Consider the following 23230-nt stretch of genomic DNA (forward strand, 5'->3'; position numbering starts at 1 on the left):
AATGGAAATATTCTCAAGTGACAGTCTTTTACTTTACTTTTTTTTTTTTTTTTTTTTTTGGCTTGTGTTAAAATGATAAAATTATGATGCACGTCGCTTATGTGTTAATAGACTGTATAAAACCAGGTTAACACTGATACTCGGTTAATGTTGTTGAGATGCAAAATAAGGGCGTATGGCACTGAGAATATAGCCTGATCAAAGTTAGATTCAAGGAAGTGCGTTGGTTTAGAATTTAATTTCGTTTTGCTGCTAGCTTTTGTTATACAACCACTCCTCGTTTACGTTCAGATCTCGCTCTTCTGTATACGCGGCGTGGATTCGAGGTAATAGATTGGTGAAGTGGTCAGAATTAAGGAAATAAGAGCTCCTCATGTGCTGCTGCCATTTTAAAGCCGTGAAGGGGCGTTTCTGAGCTGAATCTGTCTAGAAAACAGTGTTTCCTGGCGCTATGCGCTGGCGATTTCGTCCCCCGACGCTCTGAAGTGGGTTTTATGTGAGGATTGTAAAAGAATAACGCGACATTCGTCTTTATATCGCAATATTACGTTTGGCGACTTTTGCACAGCCAGCGCGTCGCGATAAACAGCGCGCTTCCATTGAACGTTTACAGTATCGACTGCGCGAGCGTTTTATTAATCGTTTACCTTTTCTATATGTGGTGTTGTTTAGTGTGCTTAGCTGTCATTGTTTACACTCCTGTGCGTGGGCGTGCCGCACAGATTATATTGTACTCACTTACTGTATTGCTTGTCCTTTTTAGTGACTCGCTTCGCGGAATCGGTTCTTTAGAACAGTTCGTTTCAAAAACTAAGTTCAGTGATTCTCTACGTCACGCGGTCCCTGACGTGTTTCGCGCTTTTACTGTGATTAGACACATACAGTATTGCTTATTATTTGGTTTTATTAATGAAGTAATTCAGAATATAATACAATGTGCAGTAACAATACGCGACTCAATTCACGTCAGGGTGAAGTTTTGCATGTTTTATTCAAACAGCACATGCTGATAAAACTGTTATCGGGTCATAAACATATTCCAGTACGTTTTATTTGTAATATTTCTGAATGGTAACTGTTTGTTGCATTATATAAATCCTCAGTGATTGATTCTCAATGCGAGTGAATGAAAACAATCGAGTTTTCGAGACAGAAGTGCTGTAGATGCCTATTCTTCAATCAATTTGGCATCACAAAGTGCATACTAGCTGTTAAGTGTACTGTTGTACACTCGTTATCAAGGTGTATTATGGGATTAAATGAATGCACTTGATAATGTTCCCTATGGCTTCAAACACAGCCATGTTACTTACTGAGTTGGTGAGTTGTTGACTCTTTCACTAATTCCTGAAAGAATCCATTAGTGAACCAGTTCAAACGATTCATCAGAAAGATCCGACTCAACATAAAGGGCATATTCAGGAATCGCTAGTAAAACAAGACTTTATCGAAAGGGTTATTCCGCACCTTGAATTGCGCAAGTTATGGTTTTGTTTTGGTTAATGCTGAAGTGTCTAAGCTCCTCAAACAGCAGCAGCTTCCTATAATAGCACTACACCTCAGTCTTTTTAGCGTGCTTATCTTTCCAACAGTTAATTTTATAGTACAGTATTCTTAGTAATGCATATAAAGTGCTGTTGCAGTGCTGCAGAAGCGAAGGCATTAGATAATTGTGCATTTTCACACTCCCGGGGGATTTCCACCATCAAACAACTCCCACATCTCTCCAGTGTGGGGATCACAGTCTGCTCCTGAAAGACTGAATGCCCATTTCTCACTTTGCCTCGGTGTCTCTCATTGGCTTTTTAAAAGTGTGGAAGCTTAAGGTGTCCACCTGGTATTGAGCGCTTCAGTTTGTGTTACTTCAGTTATAACAGAGTCCTGGTGTCAGCCAACTGTGATGCAATGAAACAGAGTGCCGCTAGAGAAACCTCATTTGTTTGACGGCTTGTTCTTTTTAAATAATTGAATATAGACTACAAATAATGTTGTTTGTAATCTTAATAAAGTGTTTGGTAAATGTTTGACATGCAGGTCTATACCGTAGTATGACTAACCAGTCGTGAACTTTTTTTTTTTTTTTTTTCAGATTTTAAAACCGAAGTAAGGAGGAAAAAGGAAGGTAGTTGGTAGAATTCTACTTTCGACACTGATTGCAGCACAATTATTTAGATTAAGTGCTAAAGCCGAGCTTCTGTGGAGGCCTGTGTTTGTGTGTCGTGGCCAACTAAGGGTTTGTGATGTAGTGATGTAATTTAGAAATAAATGAGCTGATTTCTGTCTGACCTGCGTCCATATTCCAAGTGCCCTCTAACCTAAATCATCGACCTTGTTGAGGTGATGTCCGAAGTGTACTTGAGAGATGTTGCCCTGTGGGCTGGAAACTGGCCCGACCAGTCGTCAGCAGAACCAATGCCCTCAGTTCAAAAAGGTGTAGTTATTGTGCTAAAAACAAATCAATATTTGTGGTTTTTGAGCATGGAAACATCTCAAAAAGTAAAAAAAAAAAAAAAAAAAAGTCTCAAAAGTCATTTTAAAGTCATTTTTCAACTAAAATAATAATAGGAAATTATATTTTGCATAAAGAAAAGTATGCCTATTTTAGGAGGACCATTATGATTTTTTTTTTAGCCATTTAACCCCACAATCCTTATTCCGGTAATACAAAAAAAATCTACATGATATAAAATAGAATTTAGTCAGAATTACAGACCTTGAATTTCACAAGTTGGTTATGGTTTTGTCTGAATAATTCTGAAGTGCCTCATATTCTAGGCTCAAGAAAACTTGTCCCGTTGAAAATACAGAAAATTAATATTTTAGGATTATTAACATTATGTTGCAGTCATATTTTTTTCATGACAATTAAGTGCATTTAACCACCAGTCTTCATTCCTGTAATATAAATCCTGCATAATATTGTATGAACAAAATATAGATATTTGATGATTTTAAGAAAGTCTTTTAAAACCTACTTAAATTCAGTGCAACAAAAACTATTAGGGCTTATTTATACTTTATAATTAACATAATATATCTTTATTTGTATTCACATTACAATGGTTGTTTTCTTCAGTATTTTTTCTTTACAGTCATTTTATTTATGAAAAATAAGCTTTTTATTGGATTTTGTTATAAAATGTACATTTCTTTACAGTTTTTGTGAGCTTCCTCCAAATAATGCACTATTTTCTTCACTGTTGCACAAAAAAAAAAAAAACCTCCAGCCTTCTGTCCCACATGAATTAGAAATGATTGCTCCTACAGTTCATTATGATGCATTGTAACCCAATCACAATAGCTCCAAAATGGAAACCATGTGGTGGGCACTTTGCTGTCTCATGTGGGTGATTCATCTAAGACATTTCACTTTTAGACTAATGTTGTCTTCAGGAGGAAATGTTTCATCCTGTCAGTATCCTCCTGATAAGTTTGAGCTGTGATAATTAGCCAGAGTGTGGGGTGCAGGAATAACTAGCAGCATGATAGCTGAGCCTTCCCTCAAACCCATGTGAGATGTTGAGGAAGTTCCCCTGCTAGATTGTGGTGAGTTACATCATGAGCTTTATGCACATGCTTCCTGCATAAGAGGCCTGAAAAAAAAAGAAACACATATATAGGAGTATACATATTATTCTTTTTTGTTTGATGGGGTTTTTTGTTTTTTTTTAGGTGTTTTGTCTTTTTGATGTTTTTTTATTTTTTTATGTGAACCTCTTTTTTTATTATTATTATAAGAATGGCAAACCTTCTTACACACTTAAAAATAACGTTATTTATGGCATTTATGGTTCCATGAGGAACGTTTAACATCCATGGAATCTTTCCATTGCAACAAAGGTTCTTTAGATTATTAAAATGTTCTTCACACCCAGAAAAACAAGGGTCTTTTAAGAACTGTTCACTGAAAGGTTCTTTATGAACCAAAAATGGCAGTGAAATCCTATTTGGAATGTATTTTAAGAATATAGAACAATTTTAAAAATTAGGGTTCCAAATAGGGGTTTTTGTAGACATGCAATAGAAGACCAATTTTTTGGTTCCTCAAAGAACCTTTCAACAAACAGTTCTTAAGAGCACCATGTTTTTAGTGTGAAGAACATTTTAATATTTTCTACAAGAAATTTTTGTTGCAATGGAACATTTTCTTGGGTGTTAAAAGCTGCTAATAAGAAACCTTTTTAAGTGTATTGGGTAATAACAATAAATTAAAAATATAAAATACGGTGATACATGTATTTTTCTAATATAATATGAGACTTTGTGTTTTTATGGAAATCAGACAAACAGCCTAGGTTTCAGAGTTATTTGCACAAATGTGTTGTAGCGCATATCTAAATTTCATAATGGCTGGCTATTCAGATCAGATTTGACATATAAGCTGATAAAATTTAATTGGCTGCTGACAGCCATGTTTGTTAGTAGTAATATAACAGTGATATGTGAATATGGATATAGAATAACTCGTTACCATTTGCCAAAGAAGAAGCATATAGATTTGATTGATTATACAACTGTGGAGTTATAAGGATTTTTTTCCAGTTGTAGCGCCCCCTGTTGGCAGAACTTGACCTAACTTGGCATACATCCTCAGACTGTCAAGTTGTCTATTCATGCTAAATTTCGTGAAGTTTGGATTTTGCATTCGGCAGATAGGACAGTTTTTTAAAACGTGCAATGCTAGACCAATGAATTTGATTATATCTTCTCAACGCTTTGATGTATCGTTTAATTACTTTTATTAGCCCATATCGGCAAAAACATTGCAGAAACATAGATAGTAGTCAGTAGGTGGGATTTCTGACCATCCTCTCGCTCTCAAAATTTGTTTAATTCCTGTATTGAGTTTTTTCTTCTGTTAAACACACACAAAAAGATATTTTGTAGAATGTTAGTAACCAAAAGTTAATGGTAGCCATTGACTTCCATAGTATTTTTCCCCCATATTTTGGAAGTCAGTGCCTACTGCCAAATGTTTGGTTACCAAGATTTGCTCGGCCACTAGATATCAGACCCCTCATTCAATGCAAGTTGGCCTATTTATTTTTTTTTTTTTATTTTTTTTTTTTTGAATGAAAAGAATAAATCTTTCTTATTCTGAGGTATTGTTTGTAAACGTGTGGGATGATTTAAATGGGAAAGTTTAATTAAATGACAAATAAATAATCTACACCTGTAATTCACAGGCTACAGCACATGAACATACAAAGCACGGCAGGAAATGAGTGCTTATCAGGCATGGGGTTATTGTTTTTCTTGTGATATAGGTCTTTTGGACATGGAAGACACAAACTGATCCTAGAGAAGTGCTTTTAGTCCAAGGCGATTTATTAAACGTAAAGATTTGGTGTTTTGTAGGTCAGAACAGAAGGTTACAGGGCTGGACTGTACTGCTAGATCTGAGACGAGAATGGAGAAGGCTCTTGTTTTATTTTATTAAGGCCTAGAGCACAACAGAGAAAAACATTGTCATGTGATGGTTGGCCTCACAGGGATAAGAGACCTTATGAAGATCTGCAAGCTGCTGGTCTATTTTTATTGTCAGCATGTGAAAATGACGATGCAGCTTTGTGATAGCACATATCTTAAAGCTGACCTGTGTTTTAAGTGGTCTTTTGAGTGGTACTTACTAAACCTTGTTTCACACCGCACGCCGAAGCAGCGCATGTGTATTTCGCCGCTTATATTAGGTGATAACACTGTTCACACCACCTGGGTTAGCCGAGTGGTGAAAGCAAACCCCTAACCACATTACAATGGACCACAACAAGTGACAAGTTTTGAAAAAAATCTAGCATAGTCTTTTATCTCAATAACATGATGCATATTTAGTTTGGTCCAAATCTATAACTTTATATAAAAATCAGTTCTTACATACAGTGACTTGGCTCTTCTGTGATGAGCATGTTTATAATTTCTGAAGTAAATTTTATTTTGATATTTTTGGGCACATAACGTCCAAAATGTCAGGGTGATGAAACTTTCCTAATATATCCTTATAATAATAATAATAATAATAATAATGTTTATTAATGCATATTAATAATTTGAAAACTTCCAAATCAAAGTCATGTTGCAACCAGCATGTATAAAAATGCTGGGGGGAAATATATATATAAAACAACAATTTATATCTTGTTAGATTAGTAAAATGTCATGTGGTGTGACTCCCCAAAATGTGATTATATTTATGAATCAATAATTCACCATATTTGTAAAAACCTTGAAAAATTAATTTTAAAATACATTTAAAAATGTGTTTGAAAATAATGATTTAGATGTGTAGACTGCATGTATTTAAGATGATAGGAAAATATATTTTTACTTTATGGTTACACCAGATGACATTTTTAAAACCAACATAAATATATAAAAATCTTTCCTTTTCTTTATCTTGGACCTTTTTTGACCCTTTTGCAATATCGCAGGAGACATGCATGTGGCATGGCTCAACTGAAATTGAGTTTTGCCTTAAATGTCACGTTCGCCAGCTTCTTTGTCCAATTACCATCATTCTAGTCTTGCACTGAGACATAACCAACCTTCACACAATTTGACAGTAATGGTTAGTTTGAGCTTTATAGGCCTATATATATATATAAAAAAAATCTTGTGTAAACCTTGAATGCTGCTATTTATAACTGCCTTCCAGAGTGCATACGTTTACATTTTCACATGTATATAAATTCAAAGATGTTCAGCCTGTTTAAATTCAAATGCCGTGCCATTGTTCCTCAGCTGTGCAGAATTTCCAATATACCAACATTTTTTCTGGATTTCAGTAGGAAGGCGACATGTTTCGCCCACTCACATGTCTGCCATATGGACACTACCCTCATTTCCACACATACTACACCGCTTCTTTCCTTTCTAAACAGCACTGTTTGATCAGCGAATGTATGATGTTTACTAGCTGTTTTCATCATTTCCAGCAGTTCTTTTTAATGTTCAGCTAATTGTCGGCACTTGATCACATCTATTTGAGCTTGTCCATGTTTGTCTTTCTAAAAGTCAGTAGAATGTCTTTTCTCTTTAGCTAAGGGAACTATTTAATAAGACCCTCTGTAATCTTGGCAAAAATCTTAAAAAAGCCTATTGTTTAACGATTTGTCATATAAAAGCCTCTTTTCACCATCCATTCAATTCCTGATTAATGAAATCAAGCTATTTTGTTTAATGTCCTGTTTTGCTCAGAAACGTATCACATTGTGGAAGTAAAATGGTTGTGAACAAATGCCTTGTTCCCCTGACATCAATCAAGCATGACCATTTGACCCAATATGAAATGCTACTTACTTTTTCAGAGTTTGCTTATTTAAAGGTTGTCTTAGATGATTGCACTCACACATTATAATGACTGATGGAGAAAAAATAATGTGGAGACAAGCAACAATGGTTTTTGTCAGAGAGTTCCTTATTTTGTTACCATGAATAATGGCAGCATGCAAAACCAGCTCCTGTGCTTTAGTATGTTGACGAATCGATGAACAGGCGCTTTTGAATATGTTTATCATACTGTAAATTGTAGTCAGACATGAAAATTCTGTCATCTTCTGTTCACCCGGACCTGTATGACGTACTTTCTTCCATGGAACACAAAAGAATTTGTGTATATTTTGAATATTCTTCAAAAGAATATTTTGAAGAAAGTTTTTTCCATATAGCAAAACCTTAAGATTTTAAGCTCCATATGACTCTCGTGCAAATTCAATATCTTCTGAATGGTAGCTTTGTGTGCAGAGCAGACAAAAATCTTGAAAGAAAGATATTTAAAATCTTGCCCTCCGCTGTAGCTCTCAAATCTCATTTCCTCTAAATCATATTCAAAGAAAGCAATGTGTTCGGTTGCACAAAATGTGAAAACTATTTGCTTTTGGTATCAGTGATGTCAAACGTGCCATGATTTGTCCGTCTGTCTTTAGAAATATATTTCATTAGACTGTCCTTGTTTTAATGCAAGTAAAAAACTTTATGAAGTGCGCTCACTTTATCATTTTACCAGAAAATATAGTAGATTATTCATTTAAAAAATCTTGTATAATTTTAACTGCTGTATTTTTCTGTTTGCTTGGTTTTTTATTTTGAGTTTACGTAACTCTTGTGTTATTGCAACAAAAATAAGTAACTATACTGTCTGTCATCAGTTGTTCCATTTTTCCAAACCCACAAGATTTTCTTTAATCCTAGAAACACATATTTTTAATAAAACCTGAGAGGTTTCTGTCTCTCCATTGAAAGTCCACACAACCAACACTGACACTTTAAAACGTTCAATAAGACATTGTGAATGTAATTCATATGAATCTAATGGTTTAAACCATGTCTTATTAGAACAGATTTAATAAAAAAAAAAGAAATGTCTTTTAAATTTTACAAATAATTACAAAGAAATTCCAAGTAACCTGTTGAATTACATGTAAATTTGGAAGTAGAAAGTTTATCTTTATTTTACATTACTATTTATTTATTGTTCAAACCTCATTGGTTCTTGCTCATCGAGTAAACGCATTTGAGCTTCCATTTGATTTTGGTCTGTTCTTCATAAAATATGCTTCAGAAAACCTGGAATATGAGTCATGGATTACTTTCATGGTATTTCTATGATGTTGTGTTGTCCTTTTTGCAGCTTGACAGTTCCTTCTTTGTTTGTATGGAAAAGAGCAGCATAAACATTCCTCAAAACATCTGCATTTGTGGTTAACAGCCTTTGTAATCATATAAATATAGATAAAATTTGAACAAACCTTTTAAAACGCGTTTTGAGAGAGTTCCCATTTTGTCATTGTTTGTGAAAAGTCATATACAACTAAATTTTCCCAAGTTCGTCCTACAGCCTCTGCTCAGGTGAGGTGTTCATCTTGTAATGGAACGTCATGCTTTCCATCCATCATGAGGATTACAGCAAGAGATGTTGTTGACGTCTGGCAAAGTCCCCGGCTTCCTGCCATTCATCATCTTCCTCTCGCATGCACACCCTCACAGAGCCTCCCTCCCTCCCGTGGGCCAGTGTGGTATCCCAATCATAGTCCCTCCCATTTAAGTGTGTTTCGCCTTTTTGTTTAGGAAAACTAAACAACAATCATGTGACTATGTTTCAGCATTTGTATATTCAGGTGAAATGTGAAGAACTTTACATTATCTAAACAGCTGATGTGGACGGGGGTGTTGCCTTTATGAGAGTTAGCAGAGCTGTTTAATATATTATAAGGTGAATAAATAGTGTTGAAAACTGTCGGCTGTTCTCAGTCAGTGTTAATGTTGGAACATTTAGGAAAGTAATGCATTGTTGACTATTGTCGAGGTGTAAGGCATTAACGCTTCTCTGCAGTTCAAATTACACAGGTTTCCCGCTGAAGTGCATTTATTTAACAGTTTGTTCAACAGTTAAAAGCCACTCAGAGCACAGAGAGACAAGCGCTTCTATTTCCATCTGTGCTATGCTGTGTTATGAGATGAATGCTGTTTTTCAGCTGGTGGTGAGAAACCATCATTGCCTACCTGTGTCATTTTGGCTATAGGACTCTCATTTATGAAACATTTTTATGCCAGCAAATTGTGTTTTTTGGTCAGTGTATACTTCCTACTAGGTTTTAAAACTAGTGTGCAATATTTAAAAAGATAAACAATTCAAACTCCTTGAATTTAATTGAACGGGTGCCATCAGAGTGATAGTACAAACAGCTGATAAAAACATCACAGTAATCCACACCAATTCAGTCCATCGGTGAAAAGTTATGTGTTTGAAAGAAACAAAAACATGCAGCTTTTCACTTTACAAGACATTAATTGATGGACTGGAGTGGTGTGGATTACTATGATGTTTTTATTAGATTGTTGGACTCTCATTCTGACGGCACCCATTCACTGCAGAGGATCCATTGGTGAGTAAGTGATATAATGCTGAATTTCCCCAAATATGTTCCCAACTTGTCTACATCTTGGATGGCCTGATGGTGACCACAATTGCAGCACATTTTCATTTTTGGGTGAACTTTTCTTTAACCTCTTGGCAACCTGATCAAATATTGTGTCAATGAATAGATTTTTAACATTGTGGTTGATTTTATGGTTTAATCCGTCACTCAAATGGAAGGTCAAGTTGAGTGCATCGCATTATGGTACAGTGTGATCTGTTGTATACTACACATTTTAGCAAATACATCAAGTATTCTATGCATACAAAATGTACATACTGCATACTGCAGAAATACTACAGCATGTGTAGTATGATAGATTGATAATATGCTATTCCGTATATAGTAAAAGTTGTTTCTTCGAACTGGAGGGATGCTTGGGAATGAATCAGTAGTGAAGTATGTGGCAAACACAGCCCAGAGTAAATTACAGGGAGTAGATTTAGAGGGGTTGGCCACGCCAGACACACCCCCGTCTCCCCCAGCGCAAATCCCTTCCAGTCTGCCAAACTCAGGCACAACAGATGCCGTTTGGTTAACCAGAGCATCATGTCTGAAGCCTCAAACAGGTTCGCCCAATTCGCTGAGCCTTCCACTGATGTTTTAGGCTTGTAAAACTCACATCAAATGTCATATGCCCATGTGTTCTATTATTATGCCAATATCCCATTATTCACAAGCATCCAGTATAAAAAAAGAAAGCATGCATTGTCAAAACATGACTCAGCCTGTTGAAAAAACTCAATAGCAGAGGATGGCGCTCTCATTTTTTCCAAACGCTGAGCTCCCTTGAATGATGGTGGGAAAATCCCAAATGCCTAGATTTCTCCATTTTTGGCAGCACTCTAGAGCTACTGCCCCTTCGTTTGCTCTCGCCAAGAGTACATGCTATTAAACCAGAGATGCTGTCACTGGAAGTCTTTCAAATTTCCTTCCAAAAACACTTTGCTGACACTATTGAATTTTCTCTGACAAAACAGCAGAGCAATTGACAGGATATTATTGGGTGTCGACTTGACTGAAGAGACCGGTAAGATGGCAAGAATTTTTTTTTTTTTCATAACCTGAACACAAAACAAACCATTTCAAATTCTAATTTAAACAAACAAGCATCATATATAGGTAAATGGTGTTATTTTTTATTTTAATAAATCTATTTATTCAAAAATACATTATAAATGCAATGCCATATTCATTTTAATAATATATTGTTCTGTTTCCCAACTATCATCACACCAAGAGACCTCTCCCCTCCGTCACCCATTTTTTTGTGACTGTTTCGTTTTGTGTTGGGTTAATTCTGTGAAGAATGCCACAGTCATATGACTAGAAAATCCTGTTATTTCTTTTACACTTCATACTCCATCATCAGTTCCCACTAACAGTTTTTTTAATACTGTAAAATCAGTTTGCATTACCAGAGTCCATCTGTATTTGTATATTTCGTAATGCCTGCAAAGTTAGACCTTGAAGGTATTATGAAAAACTTCTCACTGCTACTTCATCATTGATCCTTTAGAGTAAAATCGCCAGCATTTTTTGCTATTTCAGCAGATGCCATTCTTTCTTGTCAGCAGTTATGAGCTCGCAGGCCTTCTGTTGGCCCAGTTGTGGAGGTATTTCAAAACTAAGTCGATTTTTACATTTTCTGGAGAACATTTGGGTTTCATAGACATGCAGAACTCACTGGCTTGATACAAAGGTGTTGTAATTAACCTGTTTTGAATGGTATTAAGTTTGTTGTTATGCAGTTGCTAGGGTGTTCTGGGTAATTTCTAGTTGGTTTCCTCCTGACATAAGTCAAAAGAGCCCACCCCTAAGTCTCTACGATATTCTGGTCTCTAGATACTACTCTAAATATTTTTTTTTTGACAGTATATCAACCGCCAGGTGAAAATTATAAATGTTCATAAGTCGTAATCATAAATTTGCTTTGAAGCATTATTCATATACATAGAATGTATACAGGTGCATCTCAATAAATTAGAATGTCATGGAAAAGTTCATTTATTTCAGTAATTCAACTCAAATTGTGAAACTCGTGTATTAAATAAATAGTAAGTAGTTTAAGTCTTTGGTTCTTTTAATTGTGATGATTTTGGCTCACGCCTCTGACGTTGTCCGTGGTTCAGGAGTGGCATAACAAGAGGAATACGACAACTGTAGCCAAATTCCTTGACACGTCTGTGTGTGGTGGCTCTTGATGCCTTGACCCCAGCCTCAGTCCATTCCTTGTGAAGTTCACTAAAATTCTTTATTTGATTTTGCTTGACAATCCTCATAAGGCTCCAGTTCTCTCGGTTGGTTGTGCATCTTTTTCTTCCACACTTTTTTCCTTTCACTCATCTTTCTGTTAACATGCTTGGATACAGCACTCCGTGAACAGCTTCTTTGGCAATGAATGTTTGTGGCTTATCCTCCTTGTGAAAGGTGTCAATGATTGTCTTCTGGACAACTGTCAGATCAGCAGTCTTTCCCATGATTGTGTAGCCTAGTGAACCAAACTGAGAGATCGTTTTGAAGGCTCAGGAAACATTTGCAGGTGTTTTGAGTTGATTAGATGATTAGCATGTCACCATATTCTAATTTGTTGAGAGTGAATTGGTGGGTTTTTTGTTAAATGTGAGCCAAAATCATCACAATTAAAAGAACCAAAGACTTAAACTACTTCAGTCTGTGCGCACTGAATTTATTTAATACACAAGTTTCACAATTTGAGTTGAATTACTGAAATAAATGAACTTTCCCACGACATTCTAATTGAGATGCACCTGTTTGTGTTGAAATCCCTAATCCTGAGCGAGAGTAAAGGGGCATAGACACCAAGGGTGAAAACTATAAAGTTTTAATTATTGCTTTAATTCTATATCACAATAATAACGATAACGACACAAAGGAAATATATGGTTGGAATCACTTTGAAAGTGACTTTTTTAGCTGATGAATGATAAAAATATGGACTGCCAATGAGACTTTAAAGAGCTTGATCATTTAAAGTGGCAGACGAAAAAAACTGCAGCACACGCTTAAAATAAACAGAATGATATTGTTTTGTTGTTGTTTTTGTTGTTGTTTTTTAATTAGGATTGGACAGTTTAAAGTAGACAGTAAGTGAAGTGATTGAGAAAGAGGGGGGCGGGATTCAAACTTGGGTCACCCGTAACGCAACAACATTATATGTCGCCTCACTGTGGTTAATGTTGAGACAAAACGAGCATGTTTGAGCTCGTCCATCCATGCTCATCCTCAGTTGAGCATACTTTGACGCAGCTGTGCACAAGACTGATTTCTTGCAATTCTGTTGTGTTGTTGTTCAGTTTCCTTTGTTGCTCGACTTTGAAACCTTGTGGACAAACTAATTACTACAAAAACATTCAAGGCTCATGTGCCAGCTTAGTGTACAGAGTATGTGGAAAATCTGTTTGCATGTGCAAATGGTGAAATTTACGCTGAACAAATTGTACACATACCCTTTCATACGCATAAGACCAACGTATACTTTGTATTGTTACAGTATGCTTTGGACTTGTGTTACACCACGGATAACCTGTTGAGTGTGTCTGTTCCTAATGTTGCTCTGTTACCGTAGAGGCTTCAGTATTTTGACTGCTGAGCATTGTTAGCGTTCTGTTGGCATTCTGGTCTCCGTTGGCGGCCTGTGTTTTGGCTAGCAGGGCTGGGAGACGGGCAGAGAGGGCTATTGTTCTACTGTACTCCTGTGTTTCACCCAAAGATCTCCCCCTTCTTCCTCACCTCACTTCTCATCTGTGAGGAATGAGAACTATGCAGTGTCCCGGATGAACCTGGCTCCTACGTCGCTTCGCCCCATGTTTCTCTCCCATCCGGTGAGGGAAGATTTCTTTGCTTTACCAGAATCTTTGACTTTTAATGATTTGATCCAACATGTGACTCACAGCTTGTAATGGTGTTCATGTTTTGAAATGTTTAACTGGCTGGTTAGTTTGTAGCTGTTTGGTTATGTCCTCATGAGTTTTTAGTGAACCAAAAACATTTACTTTAGGGGTTTTTACACAAATAGTAATTTCTTGTGAAACATACTCCAATTGCTTTATTTACAACTTCGGGATTTGTTTTACAGTGTGTCATGTTCTGGGCTGCGTTTCCCAAAATCGGCGTAAGGCTATCGTAGACCCATTACCACCAATGGAGCTATGATCAACTTACACTTGCAATGTTTTTGGTTAAATGCAGCCCTGGTTGGTTTAAAAGGGGTTGCTATGTGGTTAATAAGAGGGTTGGAGTTGTTTTAGCATGTTGCAATGCTGTGCTAGAGTCTGTTCACACAGAATGCGTTTTTGAGTTCCACTGCACTGTTTTTTCATCGTTTTTCTTTGTACATATAAGCTAGACTATGGAATAGTCTATAGTTTCCACTGTGGGATAAAAATTAAAAAAGGTAATTGCGACTTTGTACCTTACAGTTCAGACTTTTATTTTTTGCAATTTTGAAAAAAATAATAAAATCAGAATTGCAAGAAATAAACTAAGATTTTTTTTTTTTTTTTTAATCACTGACAGTTCAGCAGTAATACAGGAAATGCAGCTTTCAGTTCAACTTTACAGCGACACAACATCCAAGTCTCATGTCCAAAAAAACAGATTGAGACAAACTGGACTCTCATATTTGTGGCATATTTGTGAATCTCTCTGTAGCCTACAACATATGTGTTTCTGAGTGTTTGTTGTTTGTTTGGTTTGAGTTAATTTTTGTATGCTCCAGCGTCAGGTCAGTCTATAAAGCCGGGCTGACAGAACATCTCAGCGTTCTGCTTTCTGCGCTCTCCCGCACAGACACTGCAGCTCAGGTAAAAGGCAGGCTGGCTTTGATGGGATCATATGGCTGCTTCTATCTGGCCTCACTGTCAGCTGGGCTGGTTTCAGTTCTCTCCTCTTTATTACCTCCTTACAATATTAAAGGGAAATGGACACCGGTCTGGCCCTCCCCACAGTAACATGAGTTTGCAGTTCCTCTTTCTTTTTTGTCTTGTTGTTATCCGTTCTGTTTTGTTTTTGATAGCGAGACCAAGGTTAGAACTGAGTGCAAACCTGACAGCTGAGAGTTTTACTTGTTTTTAGTAAATCTCACAAAAACAGGACTAGGTCACATTTGCATTTTGCATAAAGAAAATTTAACCTGACATTATTTTCATTACAGTTACCTTAAGGCACATTTCACCCACAGAGTCTCATAATGCACTGTAAAAAATGAGGTTTGATTACTGGAGTGAATTTTTTCTTGCATTATGAGAATGAAAATATTTTTTCCTGTAAAAATCTTTTTAATGATAAAAGGACTTTCTATGCTCTCATCTATGCTAGGCTACCCTATAAAAATTGAGGGGGAAAACAACCTTTTAGCATATATATCTATCTCTTTTGGAGGACTAAAAATATTGATGACTCATCTTGCACACAGAGGCGTGTACAAATCATTATCCAATCAAATTCTGTTTAGAATTAACATGCTCCTCCCTCCTTCCTGTCAATAAGAAACAGGAAAGAAAATCACGGGGTCATGAAAATAGAAGATGCAATGCAAAATATCCTATATTTGCATAGACTTTAAATGCAACGTCTTATTTAATTCTTTTAGTTTTCATGTTAAATATAAATTTTTTTTGGCAGGTTTCTCACAAAACATGCCAAAAACTGCAAAAACATCAAGAACGCCGAGCAGTAAGTGAATACTCATTAGCTGGTGTTGATTAACTTTCCTGTTTTCTCTCAGTTCTGACAGCATCTGAGGTGTGAATGTAGACTAGATGGATATCAGTCCCTGAACTATCCACACAACAGAGAAAACCTAACAAAGAGCCCATAGTTTGAATCCAAGGACTCTTTTTTTAAATACATTTCATCCTGCGTATGATAGTGAACAGCAGAAGACCCCAAACCCTCCCTCCCTCCCTTCCTTCCTCCCTACTGGAGGTCTTTCACTGCCCTCCAGAGAGTATCGGCAGGCAGATTTGGGGAGGGTTGGTGTGTAGGAGTGTCTATGAACCACCAAAACAACTTCAACTCACCTGCATCCTTGAAATACAGAGCGTGCAATTCCTGTGTCAACTTGATTTCTTGTTTTGGGAGGTGTAGTTCATCCAGCTGTCTTGCTGCATTTCAAAGAGAAAGAAATTATTAATTAAATAAATTCTAATTCTGGATCAGGCTGCTTTTCTTGAAAATAATCTCAGACAATTTTCAGTAGATGTGTCAGACCCAGCATGTTGCGGCAAATGCAGGCATGTTGGAATATCACTGCTGGTTTGATATTAATATAACCTGAGGTGAAATTCTCCTTGCCTGCCATTGTCAGACCCCTTAAAATGTAATGTGGTATGAGCTTTCCTTTACTGTGGACCTGTATGTGATGTTATATTTGCTACCTTTTATACAGCCCTGCTTTCCTTTCATCTACTTTTCCATTTGTACTATATTATCTGTTGTTTGCGTTTAGTGTCACACAGAGTAAGTCGGCGGCTCTTTCAGCAGCGCTAGTTAATTGGAATGTTCTGTTAGCTGTGTTTGTCCAGTCGTATCCGGTTACTGACCAGGGGGCCCATCTCAATAATAGATATCATAGACAATGAAGCTGGAAAACACACACACACACACATTTGTGTTTGTCCATTTGTGTCCTTTTTCTGACAAGTGGGCCAACAGCAATGCGACAAACTGCTAACATTATAATTAGCAGAGTTGACTACAGGCTTTAAATTATATTTAATGATTTTGATCACAATGCAGAGTGTCAAAGCAGAACACTTTGTTAAACAATAAAAAAAAATAAAAAAAATTATTATATATATACAGGAAGATTGTGAGTGGTGAAGCAATAAAGTAAAATGTTTCCATTACTGACTATAGAGCCAAGACACTTCCATTTTAATCTGTGAAGCTGAGTATTATAACGCAAGTGCAATGTGGTGACAAGCCAAACTAGAACTAGGAAACAATCAAGCTAGCTAACACTGAATGAACCAGTTACATTATTTATTTGTACATTATGGTAATTTCATGCATGAATGTGAAATGTGGTGTGAAGATTATGTAGTGTTTGCTCACCCTCAAGTTTTCCAAACCTGTATGACTTACTTTGTTATGCTGAACACAAAAGAAAACACTTTAAAAAATGCTGGGATCCAAAGGTTGGGTGAATTATCCTTTAACTGGATCATCACACACCTCCGATTTGAACACTGCTGTTCTGAACCAACCAATTCATAATGCTGTTTCATACAATTCAAGCTCATAATGTCAAATTAGAAGGCTTTTATTATGATAATCAAAGTTATAAACTGCAATTTGTCAAATAATGTTGACATGGTTTACCATGGGGGAAACACGTCCCACAATAATTACCCATTTATTTATATGGGGAAAATGAAGATAAATATTGAATCAATTTATCTCTACAAAGATTTTTTAATAAGTGAATAAATAGTAAACAGGATGAGTCGCCAGGGCCTCTTCAAACACTGTTGCTGAATTCAGAACAGCATACTAGCACAATAGTTCACATACTCTACTCTTTAAATGCAAAAATGCAATCTGTTTGCATAGGCCACTAACTATTTCAGTGATATCCACCTTATTATTATTTTTTTATTGTAACAGTAACAGTCTGTTGTAACACACTTTGTTATTAATAGGGTCAGTTTTACTAAGCAGAGCAAATTAGCGTGAGATCGCAATTCCAAAACAGCGGTGATAGGCATGGAAATTTCTGCGCGTGATTTACCAACAATACGCAAATTAAAGAACACAGACGAAACATCTCATTTACATATCGACCAATGCAATATACCGAGCGCAGCGCAAATTAGCACAGTCACAAATAAAGAAGCCACCGTATGTTGAAAAGAACCGGAGGCCAAAAAATGAAGGTTTGCAAGAAGTTTTGATAGACCTGGTTATTGCTTGACTCCTAGTTGGGAGTTATTTCCTGAAGCAAATTAAAAATAACATGGCTTGGCAAACGATATGTTTGGACAATGTATTCTTCTTGCTTTCTAAATAAATGAATACATGTGGAAAAAATCCTCTCCCTTCTACCACGCGCTCTCTGCGGTGCCTCCACCGTGCAAAATATTTTAAGACATACTTTATTTGGGCATTAAATAATGGCGCAAATACCAGTAATTTGACGAGCACAAACATTAGTAAAATGCTTTGCGTGATTCATTTGAATACTCTCCTCCCACAAATTTTGTGTCTGAAATGGAAACTCCTACAAATGCATATTTAATAAGGTCAGGTGAAAAAATAACTATCCACTCCTTTTCAGTGCTAATTCTTCACTGAGCGTCTTTAGTAAAACCTGATAGTACTATTTTAACGCCAAAAGACCGTTTGCGCTGGTGCAAGCTGTAAGTAAAACTGGCCCCTAGTTATTTACTTTGTCCACCTTATTTTTAGGGTATGTTAACATTTTACAAAATAGCATTTTACTAAAAACGTAAAAGTTTTTCCTTTTGTGTTTTTGAAAAGTTTCACTTATAACTTTCCTATTCACGTGTATTCGCAAAATTGACTTAAACTGTATTATGCATGCCAGGCCAATATCTGGAGACGTCAGTTTGTAAAGAAACACTTAGTATGCCCTGCTCACAACAAGTAGCCTATGCATATGCACATGACGTCACATTTTCACAAATTTGCGTTTTTGTAGTTTATACTGAGACAGTACTGGTATCGTTTACAAAAACTTGCACTTTGAAACAATTTTTTACGTTTTTACAAGGTCACATTTTGTAGCCCGCCAAAACATAACATCAATATAACATAACAAGATTTGCATTTTTAAATTGACATAAATGTACCCTCAATATAAGAGCGAGCGTGGCCATTTCTAACTTGAATGTGCGAGACTTCCGGTGTCATTCACTTCAAGTTATTTTACCTGTGCAAAAACAGTGTGTTACGCTGCTTTAAACGGCAAACTGATATTTGGTATCATATTATTTTAATTTACTATCATAATCATAAACACAGGTTTTGCAGCGCAAAGGTTTTACCTTATTTATCTGTAGCGGCTAAAGAATCGGAAGTCTGGCACATTCACAGGAAATAGCTTGTAAAATATGTTGGATAAAGAAATTATAGAAATAAATTAGAGTAGTATGCTGTTGCAAATTCACACATTGTTTATCTTTATCAAACAAGTGACTGGCGAAGTGAGAAACTATGTAGATAGTTTAGTTGATTCTTAATGGCATGTCATTGGCTGTAGTTTGTTGCGTCGCTCGTTTGCAGCGAGTGAACATGAAACCCCAGGACGGCTGTTCCCTGCTGTTTCTAGGGAGACTGCTCATCAACCTGTTGCTCTCTGTCTTTTCTTCTGTCTCTTTCCTGTTATGATGCTCGCACCCTCTCAACAGCGGTATGAGGTTACAGTTTATGATGTTCACTTGTTTGCTTTCGGTTAATAAGTGTGCATACACATTTCTTTTTCTCCTTTCTGTCCACGCACACAGACAGCGTCTTGTTTTACAATAGTGTATGCATTCCTGCCTCTCTCTCACACACACACACACCCATGAAACACCCTCCTCCTCCTCCTCCTCCTCCTCCTCCCTCGGTTCATCTTCCCTTCTGTCCTTCTTGTGTCTCTCGAACCCTCACTGTTCTCTTGAGCTCCGTCTGTTTCACTCTTCTCTTCATCCCACATGCACTTCTCTCACTCTCACTCTCCTCCTCCTAATGCTGTCTCTCTCTCTCTCTCTCTCTCTCTCTCTCTCTCTCTCTCTCTCTTTAATTCTCTCTCTCGTCGCTTATGAACACAGGAATACTCTGACTCTATGCTGGAGATGAGTTTAAGGTACAGTTTTGCTTGTGGTGTTGTTATTTTGCTGGCAAACTCTCACATTTAGACTGACTTTGAATAGTCATGGAGGGAAAATAGCATTTGTTGTGTGGAAATATGTCTAATTATGTCTAAAAAAAACCAAGTTGTTAAACAATGATAGTTTGCTTTGGAGAATGCTTTTCTAATATTGACTATGATATCAGAAATACTCTGTACTAATGTAAACTATGCTTATTTAGATATTTGCAATTGCAAACATTATTTCAGTAAATATGTACGTTCACATAAAATACATTTGAAGATGCTGTCATGTGCGCCATTTAAAAAATATTTGAAAAATTTTAGGCATGCAGTTTTTCAAGAGACTGGAAATTATTTTTCCTTTTAAAAATTAATTTTTAAAGAGATTAGAATAGTGAAAAAATAAATAATGGCCACAGCAACTAAAAACACTCTTTCTCCTCTACAACTTTGATGCACATTCAATTTGTTTTCATATTATGCATCAAGGATTGACTGAATTCTCAAGCTGCCGATGATGACATTTAACAATTTTTAATAAATTAACCGTTTTTCTGCTTCATTGCGCTATGGACTCAATCTGTTGATGAAAGTCCTTATTGACACCTGGTTTACTGTTCCATGTGTTTCCAATACAGCAACCTTGTATTAAAATACATGTTTACTAAGCAATACTATTTGGAAAGATTGATGTTTTCGCAGTTATTAATCTTGTAGTAGCAATCTGTGCAAGTGTTTATGAGGATGCATTCAATGAACTGTTATCTGAACATCATGTACCTGCATGTGTGGATAGTGTGAAATCATTATGATGCTGGTTGTTTTGACTTCATGTTAAATTGTTCAATGATGTGTAATTAATGCATGTTAAAATACTTTCTTCTACCCCGTTTTAATAAGCAGAGACAGTTGTAAGTGAACCATATGTAGGTCAGTTTCCCTGAAAAGTGTAACAATGTGGCATTGATAAGGATCATTGACTCCTTTTTAGGTGAAATTCAGTTGTTGTTTGAAGCTCTGGTCACAGATGCATGACTAGACGATCACAATAAAAAGTGAGAGAGAGAAAGAGGTTAAAACAGTTGCTCAGGCAGACTAAACACATGTTCACACACTCGACACACACAGCGGGGTTCCTCCAAGATAAAAAGCAGACATAGAGAATTAATTCTCCTCCATCATAGTCTGAGAAAGTGAACCCTGTTTGTTCAACCCTTTGATGTATTATACTCACACTCCAAAAAAATCAATTTCTTAATCTGAATTTGATCTTGTTTTATCCAAACACCCTTTAAAACACTATTAAAGTTCTAAGCAAACTTTCATTTAAATTTAAATATTCATATCTAAAATGATATATATATTTGTGTTTATTTAAATATTTAAAAATGTATGTGTGTAAAACGTGTTCTTGCATATATATATTTCTATTTATCTAATATTTTTCTAAAATTCAATATAAATGCATATTTAAATATTTAAATATATATCTAAAATTTAGTGTACACATTTTTAAAGTTAAATCAATATTTTTGTTCATTTAAATATTTATATCAAAAATGCAATGTTTTTTTAAAGTTAAGTATGTATATCTAAAATTCAATAATTAGGTTTTGTTAAATATGTAGATATGTATATCTAAAATTCAATGTAAATATGTATATCTAGAATTCAATATTTACATTTATTTACATATTTATATCAAAAATTCAGTGTAAATGTTATTTTAAGTTAAATATGTATATGTAGAATTCAGTATTTATGTTTAAATATATAGATATGTATAGAATGTCTAGAATACAATATTAACGTTTATTTAAATATTTAAATATGTATATCTAAAATTCAATATGTTTATTTTCTTAGATTACTGACAAATGATTTTAAATTTTGTTGAAAGCATAAATTCATGGATGTTCTTGCTTAAAACAAGGTTCATACTTTGCCAATGTGTGTGTGAAAAATAAATCCAAACTTTTATGAAAACAAGTCTTAACCTTCTTAATGTAATTTTATCTTGTATCATGATGCTTAGATACTTTAATTGGAAAACAAGACAAAACTGTACACTTGATTTCCTTTCATACAGACATGATCCTAACCTGCAGGTTTAAACACCTTTGTATTTTACACATGATTCAGTTATTTAATTGCACAGTTATTTGCCTGCTGTCAATAACACCCTACATTCTTTAACTCTGAGATATTATTGCGCAAATGTTGATGCCTGCCTCTGCATGCATGATCCGTAAATGCAATAACTTGAATAACATAGCCTTCAAAGAAGCATCAAATGGCTGAGGAATTATTCACACGTTGCATAATATCTCCGTCAGGAAGGAGATGGTCTGTTGTCTGTCTAACGTCTTTGATATTCATTTCAAAATTGCTCGCGCTGCAGGAGAACAACGTCAGTTCTGCGTTTCCCTTTAAGCCCAAGCTGGGAGGCCAGGCGCTAGTTTAGCTTGTTTTGAGTCCGTCGCATGAGGAGCTTGATAAAACTAAAGATAATTTGAGCCTGGCGTGCATCCAAACAGCCTGTTCCCTGCTCCGGCCACATATTCACTCTTCAATTCCTCAATTTGGTCTGATGGAAAATGTTATTGTCTGGCAATGCTCGTGGTAACAGGGCAATTTGGAAAAGCAACATGTTGTGGTGAAACCCAGTTGAAGCGGATGGCTTGAGACTTGAGGATATTGATTAGTTCGACGTCAGCTGTATGATATTTGTTCCTTTCCAGGGAAGTGCCAGTTTTTCTTTCACCGGCCGGCGCAGGCAGGTATTTACTGCCTGTTACAGACAGATGTGTGTAAAATGCCTTTGTTCATAGACGGTTTTTGCATTATAAAGGCAAGATTTGTCTTGTGAATTTAAGCTGTAATTTAGAGCTGTGAGGGCATTTTGTCCCAATATCCTCCTTGGTGGCATCGTTGGTACTGAATATTACATAATGTGAAACCTCCCTTTGAAAGCCCCCCCCCCCCCTCTCGTTTCCATGGTTTTTCTCTTTGCTGCTTTCAACATCAAAAACAGCAACCGAGCAGCCCACAGTTTCTATAGGATCAAATGCAGCATCCAGTTTTGGGTTTTATGCACTGTATTACCATGTTTTGAAATGGTTTTTCATAATAGTTAATACTTTGTTCTCTGTAGCCAGTGCAATTTTATTGTTCATGGTTCATAAATACTCACCCAAAAGCTTGTATGACTCTTTCTTCTGTGGGAGACAAAAGAAGATATTTTGAAAAATGTTTATGCTGTCCTTTTCCGTACAATGAATGAGGGGCTTCACTTGTCAAGATCCAAAAAAAAAAAAAAGAAGAAAAAAATGTTTTACTTTTTCTTTAAGTTATTTTGTGTCTTATGTTGGATAAGCTTTTGGAACAGACAAAAAATAACTGGTAAAAAAAAAAAAAAGTTGGAAAAAATCTGATTTCATTTGCATTTGGGTTAAGGGTGCGTTATATGTTG

General features: G+C 35.9%; 1 protein-coding gene across 7 annotated transcripts in view; it reads left to right on the plus strand.

Annotated features, from left to right (window-relative positions):
* The window catches only part of ptbp3 (polypyrimidine tract binding protein 3), a 65866-nt gene that overhangs the window by 338 nt on the left and 42298 nt on the right, over nt 1-23230 (plus strand). For 2 of the 7 annotated variants that reach the window (XM_042732232.1, XM_042732229.1), the window contains exon 2: nt 2090-2122. The exons of 2 other annotated variants lie outside the window; for them this stretch is intronic. Coding sequence is in view for 1 of the 5 variants with exons in the window: in XM_042732229.1 (XP_042588163.1) it covers nt 2090-2122 (33 nt within the window). In the remaining 4 variants the exon portion in view is untranslated. Of the gene's footprint in view, nt 1-2089; nt 2126-19611; nt 19750-23230 lie in introns of those variants that run through there. 3 more of the 7 variants (XM_042732233.1, XM_042732234.1, XM_042732236.1) reach the window with 3 other exon arrangements.

This window comes from Cyprinus carpio, chromosome B10 (assembly GCF_018340385.1).
Source record: "Cyprinus carpio isolate SPL01 chromosome B10, ASM1834038v1, whole genome shotgun sequence".
Taxonomy (NCBI): Eukaryota; Metazoa; Chordata; class Actinopteri; order Cypriniformes; family Cyprinidae; genus Cyprinus; species Cyprinus carpio.